Raw genomic sequence first — 14555 nt, 5'->3', positions numbered from 1 at the left:
TACCTTCACCGTAGAGGGAGCTAAAGGCCCAAAGGTCTTCACGGAGCTCTTTAGATCAGCAAAGAGTAGCCTTGCCCAGGCCGAACACTCTGGAAAAAACTTCACAACTGTAGGTGCTTATAGTCTAAATGTACTCTTAACCATAGTTGCTTTCTCCACATATTTTATTCATTAAGCCCCCACTGATGGCCCTCAGCAGCTGAGCTACTCAGTGCTTATCAGTAACAACAGATAAGATGATAACATCCTGACATAGCCTACTTCACTCTTCCATCAAAACAACTTCACTCTTAAAAACAACTTCATTCGTAGGTCAAAACAACTTCACTCTTAAAAACAACTTCATTCTTAGGCCAAAAGAACTTCACTCTTAAAACTAACTTCATTTTTTGTGGAAAAAGTGGGTTTGAAATCATATCAAATTAATACACAATAGACAACATACAAAATAAAAATATACTGTTAAATTTCGATTACTTAATATTGCAGCAAGATTTTTCACATTAACAAGACAATTCTCTTAATGATTATATTAAATGAAAATTACAAAAGCACAGCTTCCCAAACAGTATATAACACTCAGAAGGCATTAATTTAACAAATATTTATAAAGTGATTGCTATGAATAAGGAATTCTGCCAAAATGAGGAATCTGTGTATGGAGGGAGGGTGGAGAAACAACGTCCAGTGTGCAGCCGAGCAGGAGTGGCTGTGCATAAAATAACAACTACTACAAGCAGGTGGGAAATAGTTGAGCAGCAGCACAAAGACATGTTATGGGATTTTAGAGATGATTGAAACATCCGTTTCATCTTGGTGAGCCAGGATGATTAGGAAGGCTTTGTGGAGGAAATAATATAGATCTTGACTTGGCACTTTAGGTGAAGAGAGGAACAGCGATGCATGGAAATGGAATGAACAGATTTCCACATTTGGAAAGCTCAGGACCTTTCCAAATAGCAATGTCATTTGTTTTGAGAAAGTTAAGGTGCTTATGAGGAATTATGGTAATAGGCTGGAAGTACAGAGGGATTCAGTTATCAAGAGATTTTGAGTGTAAAATGTAAAAGTAAAGAATTTTGGTTTAATTCAAAGGAAATTGTTTTTGGTCATTATTAAGGAAGAAAAATTAGACTGGTAATATAATTTGTGAAAAAAATATTAAGGAATCATTTATAGGCATTTCTAAAATACCTCTCGGGTACCTTCTACAAATGAATGCAAGTCATTTTGAGGAATACATCTTTCTAGCAATCAACCTGGAAATAATGTAAGTTCAAGCAGTTTTACCATGAAAATGTAACATGGTCTACCTTCTTGATCTTACGCACATGAAGTTTAGAATAGCCAAATTAGAACTATGTTCAGCCAAAATTTTATTTCCTTCATGTAAAACTGACTCTTAGGCATATGGAGGCGAAGATAGCCAGGTTTCTTACTACTTTGAAGAAATTAGTTTAGCTTCTCAGAACCACATGGATTGACTACAGCATCACGATTAGCCCAGGGTCACATTCTGTAGCCTTGACATGTTCAGCATTTATAAACCCCACAATTGTAAAACAAATGTAATTCTTTTTGCCCTCCATTAAACCTTAAATGACTGTTTTTCCCCCTCTCTGATGTAAAACCAAAGTTTCTGTAATTTCTATTTAAGTTCCTGGTACTTTCACTTACTTTGTGTTTTCTGATCTGTTTCTAAATCTAGATCCCGGGATTCTACTCTGCCTGCAGTGCCCTCCGTTGTTGCTCCTCCTGGTGGGGCAGAAGGGGTCGGCTCCCCGTGGGCTTCCCTCAGCCCCGCTCCTGCAGCGCCCTCCGTGTGCCAGGCGATGTGTGCCACACGGAGGCACTCGCCATCCCCTCTTCCTCTCCAGCGGTGTATTCTCATTCCGGTGTGACTGTGCACTACATTTCACTGGCCGTTTCTGCGAGCAAGGTAATCAATCTTCATTATCCTTCTATATTTCTTTTTAAAAACTTCTCCAGAGGGAGCAAGAGAATTGAAACCTATTGTAAACACATTGATGGTTATTAGCACAAATAAGAAACAGCTGTATAGTTTTATTTAAAAATGAGTTCTAATAGAACATTTTCAGTTCAATAATGTAGAAGCAAACCTAAGATATTTTTTTTATTAGGACTGCCACTCAAAATCTATTTTCAATTGCCACACAAAATAAGAATTCAAATTCAAATGTAGTGTTATTTACATAGTTTCTTCTAAAAGTGTGGTGCGAACATCCTTTGTCACCGGAGAAATAATTAGGTTCTAATTAATACTATTTTTATTGTTTAACTGTTAATCAAATTACTGGTTTTTAATCTTTCATAAGCAGATCCCCATATTTAAATTACTTTGTTGTATATGAAGAGTAAATTACTTTTTTAATGTTTAAGAATATAAGTTTGCATTAATGGAGCGATTATGAATAAAAAGAAAATTTTCCCATTGTCAACATCTAGTGGCCTCCTGAGAGGCTCTGTTATTTGAAGCCATGCAGGGCACCCACAGCCAGAAATGCCCGGGCAGATTACAAAGACATTAGGTTATGATGCAGCTGATGGCGTGTCCCTACACTAATAGCTGAAAGGTGTCATTGTTTCCCATGTAAAATTAATCACTGGTTTTAAATTGGAGAAGTGGGATGAGGATTGCTAGTGGATAATGATTCCGATGGCAGAGAATTTCATTACTTACCCAAGACTGTATTAAATAACTCCTTCTTGTAGTGCCAAAATGTGGGACCTCCTAAACCCAATTCAGAAGTATGTGTATATGTTATTGAACTCTTCTTTCCAAATGACCTTGTCTGACTGCTGGGAATGTTTTAATATTCAGCCAAGTAAGCAAGTAAACACAGTAAAAAGCACAGAAGTGGAAATACAGTCGATTTTCATGTTCATTGTAAAATGTGTCCTTAAAGTCTGTTTTTTAACTGTACAATGCTTTTGAAGACACATCATTATTGCTTAATCTTGAGTGAATATTTCATATGTCTGCAAATATCACGAAACTTGCCTTCTTCTGCTACAGTCTGAGACCATTTATGTTACATTCTGTGGGACATAATTCTGGGGACATAATTGGGATTGTAAGGCTCTTTTAGATCTACACTTAACCATTTAAAACTCTGAGAGGGTTTTTTCTTTCTCTAATTTCATGCTAGGTAGAGTCTTAGAAAAATACCCTCCTTACCTTTCTTTAAGTGTACTTTGATATTTTAATCTTTTTTTCTTAATCCATATTTACTGACAGTGGTGAAGTTGATCCTTTAAAAGGAATTCTTCGTTATTGAGCATATCTGCTGGTTAATCACACACGTTCGACTACAAATGACCCTCTAACCATAATTTCTCTCTCTCCTACTGAATCCCCAGTTCTTCCTCCTAATTCCCAATTCAGTAGCTTTAACACTCAGATCGTCACCTATACTTTCCTTCAGAAAAGGATAAGTTCAGGTTTATTTGGAGTTAAATGTAAGACTTGACTGAAGCTTAGTAACATTTGGTGTTTGGGATGACGGAGTATAGGAACCTGGCCTCAGGAAAAGAATCTCTGCCCTGTATTCACTATTGGGAATATTTTATCTTTTTCCAACATTATTATTCAGTTTCGGCCTCATCTATTTTTTTGCTTTTTTTCCTGCTGAATTTACAGCATTTTGAAAAATAATAGATGGAATGATAATGTGTTGCTAAATCTAGGTAATCTACTATAGATTATTTATTTCTAAGTGAAAGTAATCAGAAACTGTGAGTAAACAATTATTACCAAGAGAACAATTGTTTTTTCTTAAAGAAACCTTGCCAGTGACATCTGAGATGTATGATGTACTAAACAAAATGCGTGCAATAGGACTCTTTTTAGATTATTAGCCATGACAGTATTTACCTGTAACTTTGCTGTTACTCCTTGCCTCCTTTGGGGGGAAATATTTTAGTATAATATTTAGAATGTGGTGCGCTGTACATTTTTAGGATTGGAAATGTTATTTCTAATTGTAAAAATGATCAATATTTACTTTTAGCCATTTACTCCCTAAATTAGAATTAAGTATCTTTCTTCTTTCAGTTATAAAGAAAGCCAAGAAGAGGTTTATATTTTGAATCTGATGCTCTAAATATAATTTATACTGGTATGCGTCTTAGAATCCAGATTGACAGATAAGGACTACTGCCTAAGGCCCACGATTTAGGAATCTGCTACCATAATGAGACTTTTTATAGCATTATCCAGGTCAGTCAGATGCCATCATTTCTAAGAGTAGATTTCAATGAACAGTATTGTATGCCAGTTTCCACTACCTGGCAAAAGTCTTGTTATGGATAAACAGCCCCTAAATCAATCAAAGTCACTCTCTCTCTCTCTCTCTCTTTCTCTCTCTCTCTCTCTCTCATATAGAAATGTTCTCAGTATTAAATTGCTTATAATGTACTGATAGATTGCTATGAAAATTATTTCTTAGCTAAGGCCCTGTTGAGTACATTCAACATCTAATTTATATGAACTTCTGCTTCAGGAATGAAATTTGCATAATATCATCTTGAAGAGTTCTGATTTACCAGACACTGCACTGAGTGCTTCATGAATCTTATTTCACTTAACCCTCAGAATAACCCAGCTGAAGTAAGCATTCTAAATTACCCCCTTTTACAAATGAGAAATCTAAGGCCCAGAGTTGTTAACTTACTCACTCAAGGTCACACAGCTGGCACATGGTAGAGATGGGATTAGAAGAAATCTTGCCTGGCTCCATACTTCACATTTAACCACCATGTTCTATTGCTGCACTAGTTAGACAATCAAGTTTAACATGATGACATGACATAGAATTTCTAAATGTTATCACTCTTTCATCTGTTTATTAAAAGTAACTTTATTGAAGGAAGAAAAGAGCATTTTCTTTAAAAACTGAAATTTTCAAAATCAGAAAACCAAAGAAGTTAATGTTGATCTAATAAATTTTTCAGGCATTATCATGACCCACCCGATATCAAACTGAAAATCTTATTAGATGACACTAAGAGAATCATATCTGAGTGGATATTTCAATAAAACTAAAACAGAGGAAGTAGATTAAGAAGATTTAAATTTCAGAAAAATCTGGACATAGATGATGAAAGAACCTGACTCTCTGAAAAAAATATATAATTGCACAGGCATCTAAAAGAAAAGATATGATGGAAACTGATTTTTTTCTTTATAGCCCTGCTCCTTTTTATATTCAAAGTTAATATTCTTAAGCTTGAAAGAATGTTAAAGTATTTTATTTTAACAGCTTTGTTGTTGTTTTTCACAGCAAAATGGAGGTATAAATTAGGTTTAGGCCTTAACTGTAATAACACTAAATTCAGTAACACAGAGAAAGGGTTTGGGGGTATGGGATTCAGTAATGGGTCACCCATACACATATTTCCTATCAACTTAGCATTACGTCATGTGCTGTATCAAATCATTCATATCAAATTGCCTAATAACATTGACTTATAGAATCAGTTTGATTTAATATGTTCTTTTATTCTCTCAACATATGTTATCTTAATTCATATGAGCTAAACCTTGTTGCCTACTTTATCATAATGATCCTGCATCTCACCAGGGGAAACATAAGAGCATATAGTCTTGCTTTGTTTTAGACGGCTGCATGCAGGCAGATGGCTGTCTCCTACTGTAAAGTTCAGAGTGACAAATTTAGAATATCAGTGCCTTGTGCTGGGGGAAAGCGTATGCCTCTGACTATTAATTATAGGATTAACATTTTTAAACAGCCCCATACATTTTAGTGTTCTATAAAACAGTTTTATAAATAGTGCAGTAAAGGAGTATTTAAATGCCATACATTAAAACCAAGAAATCTTTTGTTTTATTTGAAATCCTGTCTGTATATATTTTATATATGCTTAAAGGTCAACTGTACTGAGTAAATTGCAAACCTAGAAATAAAAGTGAGAGGTTTTACTAGGTGTTTTGTCTTGTTATATATATGTTTAAAAGACTGCCTTAATGGGTGCCTTCAGTGTTGCCATAACTGGAATATATTTTAAAGGCATGTTAGAGTAGTCTGAATTTATTTATTAACTTTAGATCAGGTGTCTAAATGTCAGACATTCTAGAGCCAAGAAGGCAGAGAAACAGAGCACTAGTCGACTTATAACAATGATTTATCTGCTCTCCTGAGAACTGATAGTCTACATCATCAGAAAGAACCAAGAAATGGGTATCGGCCTTTTCGAACAGTATACCCATGTCTAAAAATCTATCTCTCAAATCAGAGAGCAGCGCACCACATTTATTAGTTAATGGCAACTGCTAAAATATTAAGATGTTAAGTTTCCAATGGATGGGGATTGAAGTCCAGTGCAGGGGCTGAAGGGAGACAAGAATACCTGTCATCAGAGACAGAGGATTTCATTTTCGAAGGCAGGGGTAGGCTGAAGTTTCCAATCTCCTGTGCTCTTGCCCTCTCTCAGTTGCTGCATTCGCCAGCAGGGAGCACAGTGTTCAGTTGGTACAAGAAGCTCCCTCCGCATCCTGGTGCTTGTAACTATGTAAAATCTAGTTACATTGTCTATTTACATTGATAATAACCCAGAAGTTTTCATATGGGAAGAGGAGGAATATATATGCCCCTCCATCCATCAACGAAAGGGTGATTTCGTTGTATTTTGTCTTCTTTATTGCATTAATTAACATTCCTTTATTTCCCTATAATTCAACACATTTAATTAAATAAACATTAGTTGAACACCTAGCATGTAAAATGCATGGAGTTAGTCATTGGAGGTGGTATGAAGATGAACTTTGCCTTTAAGTTTGAAAGTAGTTTTTAGCAGAGGGTGTGCAGTGGGGGAATGCAAGAAGGGGAAGCAAAGCATAACTCAAAGGTGAAATGGCATTTCCCAACGGTGTCCTACAAAGAATGTTCTAGACAAAGAGGACTATATGTCGTCATGAAAATGAACATGTAAGAATGACTTTTTGCCAGTTTCTTTTTAAGGTAAAATGGTGTGTTCTGATAATGTCCTTAGACTAAAGATGGGACTATAGCAAATTAATAAAGAGAAAGACTATTCCATTAATTGTATTCATCTATTTATTTCAGATTTGTCATAGGCCAGTTGTTCCTGTTCACAAGAAATTTAGTAAAGTTTTATGGTCAGATACTAAATGTAATGACTATTTTTTTCTCAGTTCCTGCAGTCCATGCTCTTAAACATTAAGCTTTTCCATGTGCGAATATATTACCATGTAATTAAATTAAGTAGGATTAGTTGAATTCTAACTTCTTATTGTCATTTTAACATTTTAAATGATGGTAGGACAGCTACATGAGTACATTTGTGTTATACTGTTTACAATGAAATAGTAAGGATTTGAAAAAAACATTTGTTTAGTAATTAACTAGAAGAAATCATAGCAAAGAATTAGAGAATATAAACTTGGATTATATGAAAATAGATCAACAGTAAAAACAAAGACTAATGTTAACCTGCCCTCAAATGTTATTATGTAGGGTGGGGCAACAGTAGGTTTATAGCTGTAAGACAAATAAATAATATAATAATTAATAAATAATGCAAGAATGAACTGTTTTGCATACTCACAAGTGTAAACCTACCGTTGCTTCACCCGGTACAATGGCAATACAAAAGGACATGATGACCAGAGCTAATTAAGAATAAATTATGGGAAATTCATTTTCAGGCAAGTATTTTCTCCAACATGTGATGTGCCTTTGGCATGAAAAAATTAATAGAACTTGTATTTAAGAGGTGACATTATGTCCTTACTTGTAAATATAATTTCATTAATGAAATAGAGAGCCACCTGAGCCAAAGAATTTATTCTTTAAACTGTCCTCGAAATACTACACCAATTTCAACTGCTTTAATCTATTTTGTTAAGGTGTCTCTGTGTATCTTTTTACTCTCTATTCTAGGATTAAAGATATGGATATGAATAAATATATATAAACATGGAGAGATATGGAAATTGAAACCAATGCTCACATATATGTATATCACCCTTCCCCTGCAGTTTTCTTTGCTGCTTGTGGATTAAAAATGAGGAATGAATGCTTTGTGTAAGCTCAGTGTTTCTGTAGATTAACATCATCAGGTACAGTAACTAGGAAATAAGAAATCAACAGATAATAACAGCTAATAATTACCATTTCATACTTCCTACCATGTTAAGCTCTTTTCATGCATTTTCCCTTTCAGTCACCACACCAACCCAGTGAGTCAGATAATACTATATTAATGAAGTTATTTTGGTTTCCAAGTTAGAGAAATCAACTCAATAAATATAGCTAACATTTATTGAATGCTTAATATGTGTTAGCCATTGCTCTTAATCTTAGCCTGTAGAGACTCGTTATTTCTAATGAATGAGTATTATTTTGAACTAAATGCTATTCTAGCCTCATAATGCAGGAGAGAAAATGTATGCAGAGATTTAAGTAACTTGCCCGTGTAAATTTTGGAATTGAGGTTTGAATCTAAATTCTTAAAACTATCCTTCCTGTCTTATCCAAGTTAATGTAAGCAAAGATAGAAATTTTTATTATAAAAATATAAAGGCAGCATCTCACAGAAACATCCAAAGGGAATTTAAAGGCACTCAACTAGGAACAAAAGCACTCTGGATACTTTTCCTGTTGGAGTCATGTTTCACTATTGTCACCATCTCCTAGTTGACAAAGGCTTTTGAATCAACACTGTAGAGCCCTTTTCCCATAGAGAGACTGAATTTTTCTTGCATTGCCCCCGAGGAAGAGATGTGTGGCTAAGGTGACCACCCATAACCCAGTCATTCTGGCCAAAAGTATCCTAAAGGAGATCATAAAGCAGCTATCCAAGAAGAAATAATTATGGTTGGCTGAGAATATACCCCAAATACATAAACTATATTAGTATCTCCATCTTATGAATGAGGCTCTGAGAAAGAGATTGCCTAGGTCATGCAGAGATTGCAAAGCCAGAACTGAGCTCAAGCTGTGTTTGATGCCAAAAAGTGTTCTTGTTACCACTACACATTTCTACAGTATTTTTAAATCTCCCTTAGAATATAGGGTATAGGCATTGAGACAATGCCATCTGTAATAACATAGTAATGAGTTTAGCTTATTAAATGACTTGACTTACACTCAAGAATAATTTAACTTCTCCCAGCACCAGTTTAAGGTATTTTCTACCAGATTTCTCTTGCCCTTATTTTTAGACAATCTGGATATATTTCATGGCTTTCAGTCACTCACAGGTATTAAATAGTGTAACCCAATTTAACAAACTCATCCAGTTTCATCCCATACCTAATTTGAAGCTGCCCATACCCTCCCATCTCTTCCCTTGTTACACTTTCTCCCTAAATGTTGAGCCTCTAAGGTTAGATCAGAGATAGAAGGAACCAGAAAAGGTATCAAAAGTCTTATTCCTTAGCATGTGGTGATTATAATTCTGTGTAGGCAGCAAATGCATTCTGTCATTGCAGGTACAGCGGTGGTTTGTTGCTGATTCCTGACAACATATTTCTCTGCTGTGGGTTGTGTATGCTCAGCTTATCTCTTGCAAATTTCCTTTAGCTACCATCTGGGAAGTACATTTCTACCCTTTTTGGCTGCACCTGATGCAGTTCACATCTTGGATTATCTTGAGCCTAGTTACCTAACACCATCCTTATTGTCAGTTGGATCTGAGAACATTGCAGTCATTCCTGTCCTGCCAACTGATAGAAGTGCAAATAATCCTATAGGGGAATCCTTCTCTTCACTAACTTGGCAGGTTGCTCTAGCCTGTTGACAGCTCTTTTGGATTCTCCCAGCAAAAGGCAAGCCCCATCTCCATTCCTTGCCTCCCAACTCTAGGAACACATGTCAAGTTCTCCCAAGAACTCCCTGCACAGATAGCAACAGAGGGGGTCCTACAAGTTGCTTCAGCTCTGCTAACATGCATCCAGCTGTCCACAATTTCTGAGTGAAACTTTTTGGAACTTTCTCACTTGATTAGGAGTGGGGACAAGATATATCACAGTGCTCACCCGTTTTAAATCTTTCTGAGGGATCTGTATATAATAAATCTCTAGCTTTCTCTCATATAGATTTGGGGGTAATGGTAGCTGGACCAGTTGGCCTTCTCTTAACATGTGCTACTTGGATATGTTTGATAATTCTCTTTAGAAATGAAGTCATATTATCACCATTTGTATTGTCTGTACTTTGAAGACTTTAAAGAGAATTTTGAGAAAACAGAAAAAAGCCCTCTTATAAGTGCTGTTATATTACCATAAACCTAGGATACATTTTCATTAAGATAGAAAGGAATTCAGTATGTAGGAAAAATAGTATATCTTCCTGCAATTTTTTTCTTACATTTACACTGGTTTATCCCTAGCAGCAGAGGAGATTCAATTCTAACCAACAGATCTTGAGAGCCTCCTGTCTCTTTAATCTTAAAAGTCACACGCTCCTTACATTCTACAGCATATGCATTGTAATATAAAGAGTAAATGAACCATTCTCTAGGAATTGTCATGCTTCCTCTGTGACTGCAGTCAAACCTAACAGCTGGTGCAGACTCCTGGGAACACAGGTATTTGAGAAGCATAGGTTTACTGAAAAGGGTAGTAGGCTACGAGTGAGAAGACACGGGACTCATCCCAGCCCTTAATTAGTTGTGGAGTATTAGGGAAATCATGACTCTTTTGACCTTCAGTTTTTCTATCTTCAAAGTGGCAGAGTTAGAATCAATTTGAGAGCCCCTGTTAGCTCTAAAATGTATTGCCCCCAGATTGATCTCTAACATGAAACCTCTTGGGTTTCATTTAGCCATTGCTCTGGGCTTGGACTGAGGGGCAACCTCTGAAACTGCTTCAACATCAGGGATGACTCTTCAGGTTGCCCGGAGCGCTTACTAGTCAGGCTGTTTTCTTACTTCGCTACCCACTGCTACAGGATGAGTTCCCTGAGAAGCAGGATCCTAGACAGAGATTATAACACAGGATTTTATTAAGGGAATGCTTTTAAGATCAACGCTCAAAAAGAAGGCGGCAGGATTCGACAGTAAGTGCTTCACAGCGTCTGCCATAGCAATCTCTCTCTCCCTCTATGTCCTTTTAGATTCAGTAATGGAATCGTCTAGTCTTTCCCAGTCTAGGGTACTAAATGTGTCTTCTCTTATGTGCTTTCCCTGGCATTACTCACAGACAGAACAGCTTCTGAAAAACAAAGGATGCAGTTTGGAGTTGTAGAGAATATCTTGAAGTTCATATTCTCACTTAAGTTTTTATTCCTCATGGAGAGACTTCTTTTCCCTCACTGAGTGTTTCACTCCTCTGGATCCATTACAGACATATTTTCCAAAAGATCTGTACTCGATTCTTTTTCTAAATGCATTTTATTTTTACCTGACACATTACCGCTCGTCATCTGATTGATAGGTAGCTGCTTCCTTGTCTGCCTTTGTTTTCCTCCAGCATCCTGCCATCAGAACTCTAGTGCACTTATACCAAGGAATTTATCATTCCCCAGCATTCATGTGCTGTCCTGTGTCAGGCCCCACGCTCTCCAGTGTTCCTTCTATGGGCAATATTCTTCTTACCCGGTTAGATCCTTGTCTTCTGCAGAGACTTGTGCGAACTGTTACTTTCTCCAGGAAGCCATCTTCTTGACATTCGCATCCAACCTGCTTTTGGTTTCCCACTCTGCATTCTTGTGCCCTTAATATCTTGTGCCTTTCTCTATTGTTGCATTCCCTGTCTCGTATTTCCATAGTATATTTACTTATTTTGCCCTCCTAGATGCTAAAATATTGTGGGAAGTGACTGTTTTTCTTTCATGTCATTCTAACTCAGCATCTAGCGTAGCACCTGAGATATAGAAGGAAATCAAATATTTTTTGTTAAACTTAAAGAGAGCTATTTTATAATAACTAAAGAACCATTTAGCTCTTTAGATATATTAGGTAAATACCATGATGTTTAGGAAAAAAGAAAGATATATAAAAACTGCTTTCCTCTGTAATAAATTAAAGACTCAATCCCCAACTTTTTCACCACCCCAAACCAGTTCTGAATTTGAACAGGTTTTCAAATTTTCTATTCATTTCGATCTGTTCTGTGAATATTCAGGCAGCCCTTCTAACTTTGGTTTGTTGAAGAACTCATAACAGTTACATTTTATTCTCCTCTTCTTTGGTAGATAAAGTCTAAAATATTTAGACTATGGTATTTACAAATATGCTTGAAGTAAAACCAACAAAAATTTCTTAGGATGCTTCCCTATGTCTGTCAGAGGATTTAAAACATGGCAATAAAAGAGCTAGAGAAAATACTTTTGGTATATCTCTGAACCTTGACTAGAACTCCTTATCCTAAATAAATTGAAAATAACCCTTAATTTTCATAAATATACATTGCTCTCAAATTTAAGCAGCTCAAGTAAATTTTGAGTTCAATTAGTGAATCATACACCACTGAAGATTATCCTCTAGAGTTTTCTATAACAAAATTGAGAAGAAAGTACATGAAACGACTTGCAATCATTTGAGGTAGACTGGAAGTCTGAAATCAACATAAATTTTCTAAAAAAAAAAATTTGAGAAGTTTGACTTATTATTTTTATCTATTGGCATAATTATACACATGCATCACATGCATACCAAAGGCTACATTACTCCAGAGTCAAGGTCTTAACACTTAACTTTGTTGCTACTCTTCCCTGATTCAAATGCTAAATTCCTTTACATGAATGTGAATCCCATAAATAAGCACATGTATCTCTTTCTGCAGCACTGATGGCAGCTATGTTTACAAGGTCTTTATTAACATATCTGATCACATCTTTTCATGATATTCCCACACTTATGATTTTCTGTATTTTATCATATTTACTTAACCACATCTTTAACTCATGTAAATATTAGCTTGTATTTAGTGTACACATACTCCAGAATAGGTGGAAGTGTATCCTTTGGAATGTGGGCTTTCAGGCAGTCATGTAGTTATATTTTTTTCTACTGATATAAAAGAAGGATGGAAAATGGTGACTACAATTTGATTCACTTAAAGGCACCACATAACAACCACTGATGTTTTCTATCAGTTGAGCTTTTCAACAACAATGTTTTTTTGCCGTTTCACAAATTTCTAACACCTGGTTTAAGAAAGAATATAAAAGCTTTATCTGCTGTGGATTCCTGTGTGCAGCACAGTTGACATTCTCTTTGTATAAAATGCAAAAGAGCCACTTAAAATTAGTTTCTTTATTCAAATTAGCACGTGCAGTGCCAAAACTGTGTTCTGGAAAGAACCTGTACACAGTTAACATTCTGAGAAATGCAAAGAATGAAAACAATAGGAACAGAAGGCAAAAAATCAGGGGGAGTTTTCTTTCTTGCCCATTGAGTTTATATATTTTTCTGTTTCTTTACTAAGTAGAAACTTGAGCACTGTACATATTTTCATGTTAAATTGATTTATAATTCACTTTTTGTGTAAGTGATAAAAAGGCATTATGTATGAATATCCAAAAAGATTACTGTGCAATCACTTGAAAATAGCCAACATTGAGAATTGCTAAAAATGATGAATGTGTGACTCTGGACACAATTAGAGTTTGTGAAATCAACCGTACCATTGTTCAGATGTTTGAACATATGTTTAAAAGCCCAAAGCATATCTGTAGAGCAACGTGTTCCCTTCATTTTAAACCCATTTGTATTATTTAAAAAAAAGATGTAATCCACATATATCAAGTTAATTTACATTTAGATCATTTGAAATGCTATCTTTTAAAATACCCTCTACTGTTTCACTGTTTATACATTTTAAGACATTAACATCCCACATTAATGCTTCATAAATCTCTGGATTAGAGTGTTTTGCTTCTGCTTTTTAACTCAGAGCCAGAAACTTCTATGGCAATTGTAACCCTCATATAAACTCTTACTCTCTCGCTCTTATAAAGGTTTTCATCACATTCAATAAGTACAATCATTTATATTAGTTTACAAATATTATACTTATTTGGTCTTGCACATAGCATGCTGATCTATTTTATATTATAATCCATCCTGTTCCACATCACTGTTCACATCATTGTTTTGAAATTACATATTTGCAAGGCCCTCTCAAAAGCTCTGCCAGTGAGCATATTTCCATCTGTCTTTAAAGTAGACCTAGCTATGTTTGCTGTTATTTCCCCTTTTAGAATTATATTATTTTTTTCAGACTTTAGAAGGGACTCCTCTCTGATGCATGCACACCCTGCAAAACACATTTCACAAAAATAATTCTTCTCTATATAGTCGTGATGGAAATAGCTTGTCATCCTCACTTTAAGGAAGGAAAGGATGTCCTCCAGGCCCAGATATACATCATTAATTGGTCAGTCGTTCTTTGCATGGTCATTTCTTCTCTACTATCAATTGTTACACTAAATTAGACCATCTGAGGTTTAAAATGATCCTTTGTTGTCTCTATACATTTATGTCCCCTCTTTGTAGTTTATGTAAGTACAAACTGATCCTTATCTAATGCTTTGATATAAACATAG

At 35.5% G+C, this 14555-nt stretch overlaps 1 protein-coding gene across 1 annotated transcript in view; it reads left to right on the top strand.

Moving 5' to 3' along the window:
• EYS (eyes shut homolog) overlaps window positions 1-14555 on the top strand; it is a gene marked incomplete at both ends in the record, with an annotated part of 1105706 nt that overhangs the window by 790756 nt on the left and 300395 nt on the right. Inside the window, 3 exon segments of the mRNA XM_081140616.1 lie at window positions 1709-1827; window positions 1830-1841; window positions 1844-1939. Coding sequence (XP_080996742.1) covers window positions 1709-1827; window positions 1830-1841; window positions 1844-1939 — 227 coding nt within the window.

The sequence above is a fragment of the Miniopterus schreibersii genome, assembly GCF_964146895.1.
Source record: "Miniopterus schreibersii genome assembly, chromosome: 6".
NCBI classification, from domain to species: domain Eukaryota; kingdom Metazoa; phylum Chordata; class Mammalia; order Chiroptera; family Miniopteridae; genus Miniopterus; species Miniopterus schreibersii.
Note: the sequence above shows the minus strand (reverse complement) of the source record. Positions and strands in the feature narration are given on the sequence as shown.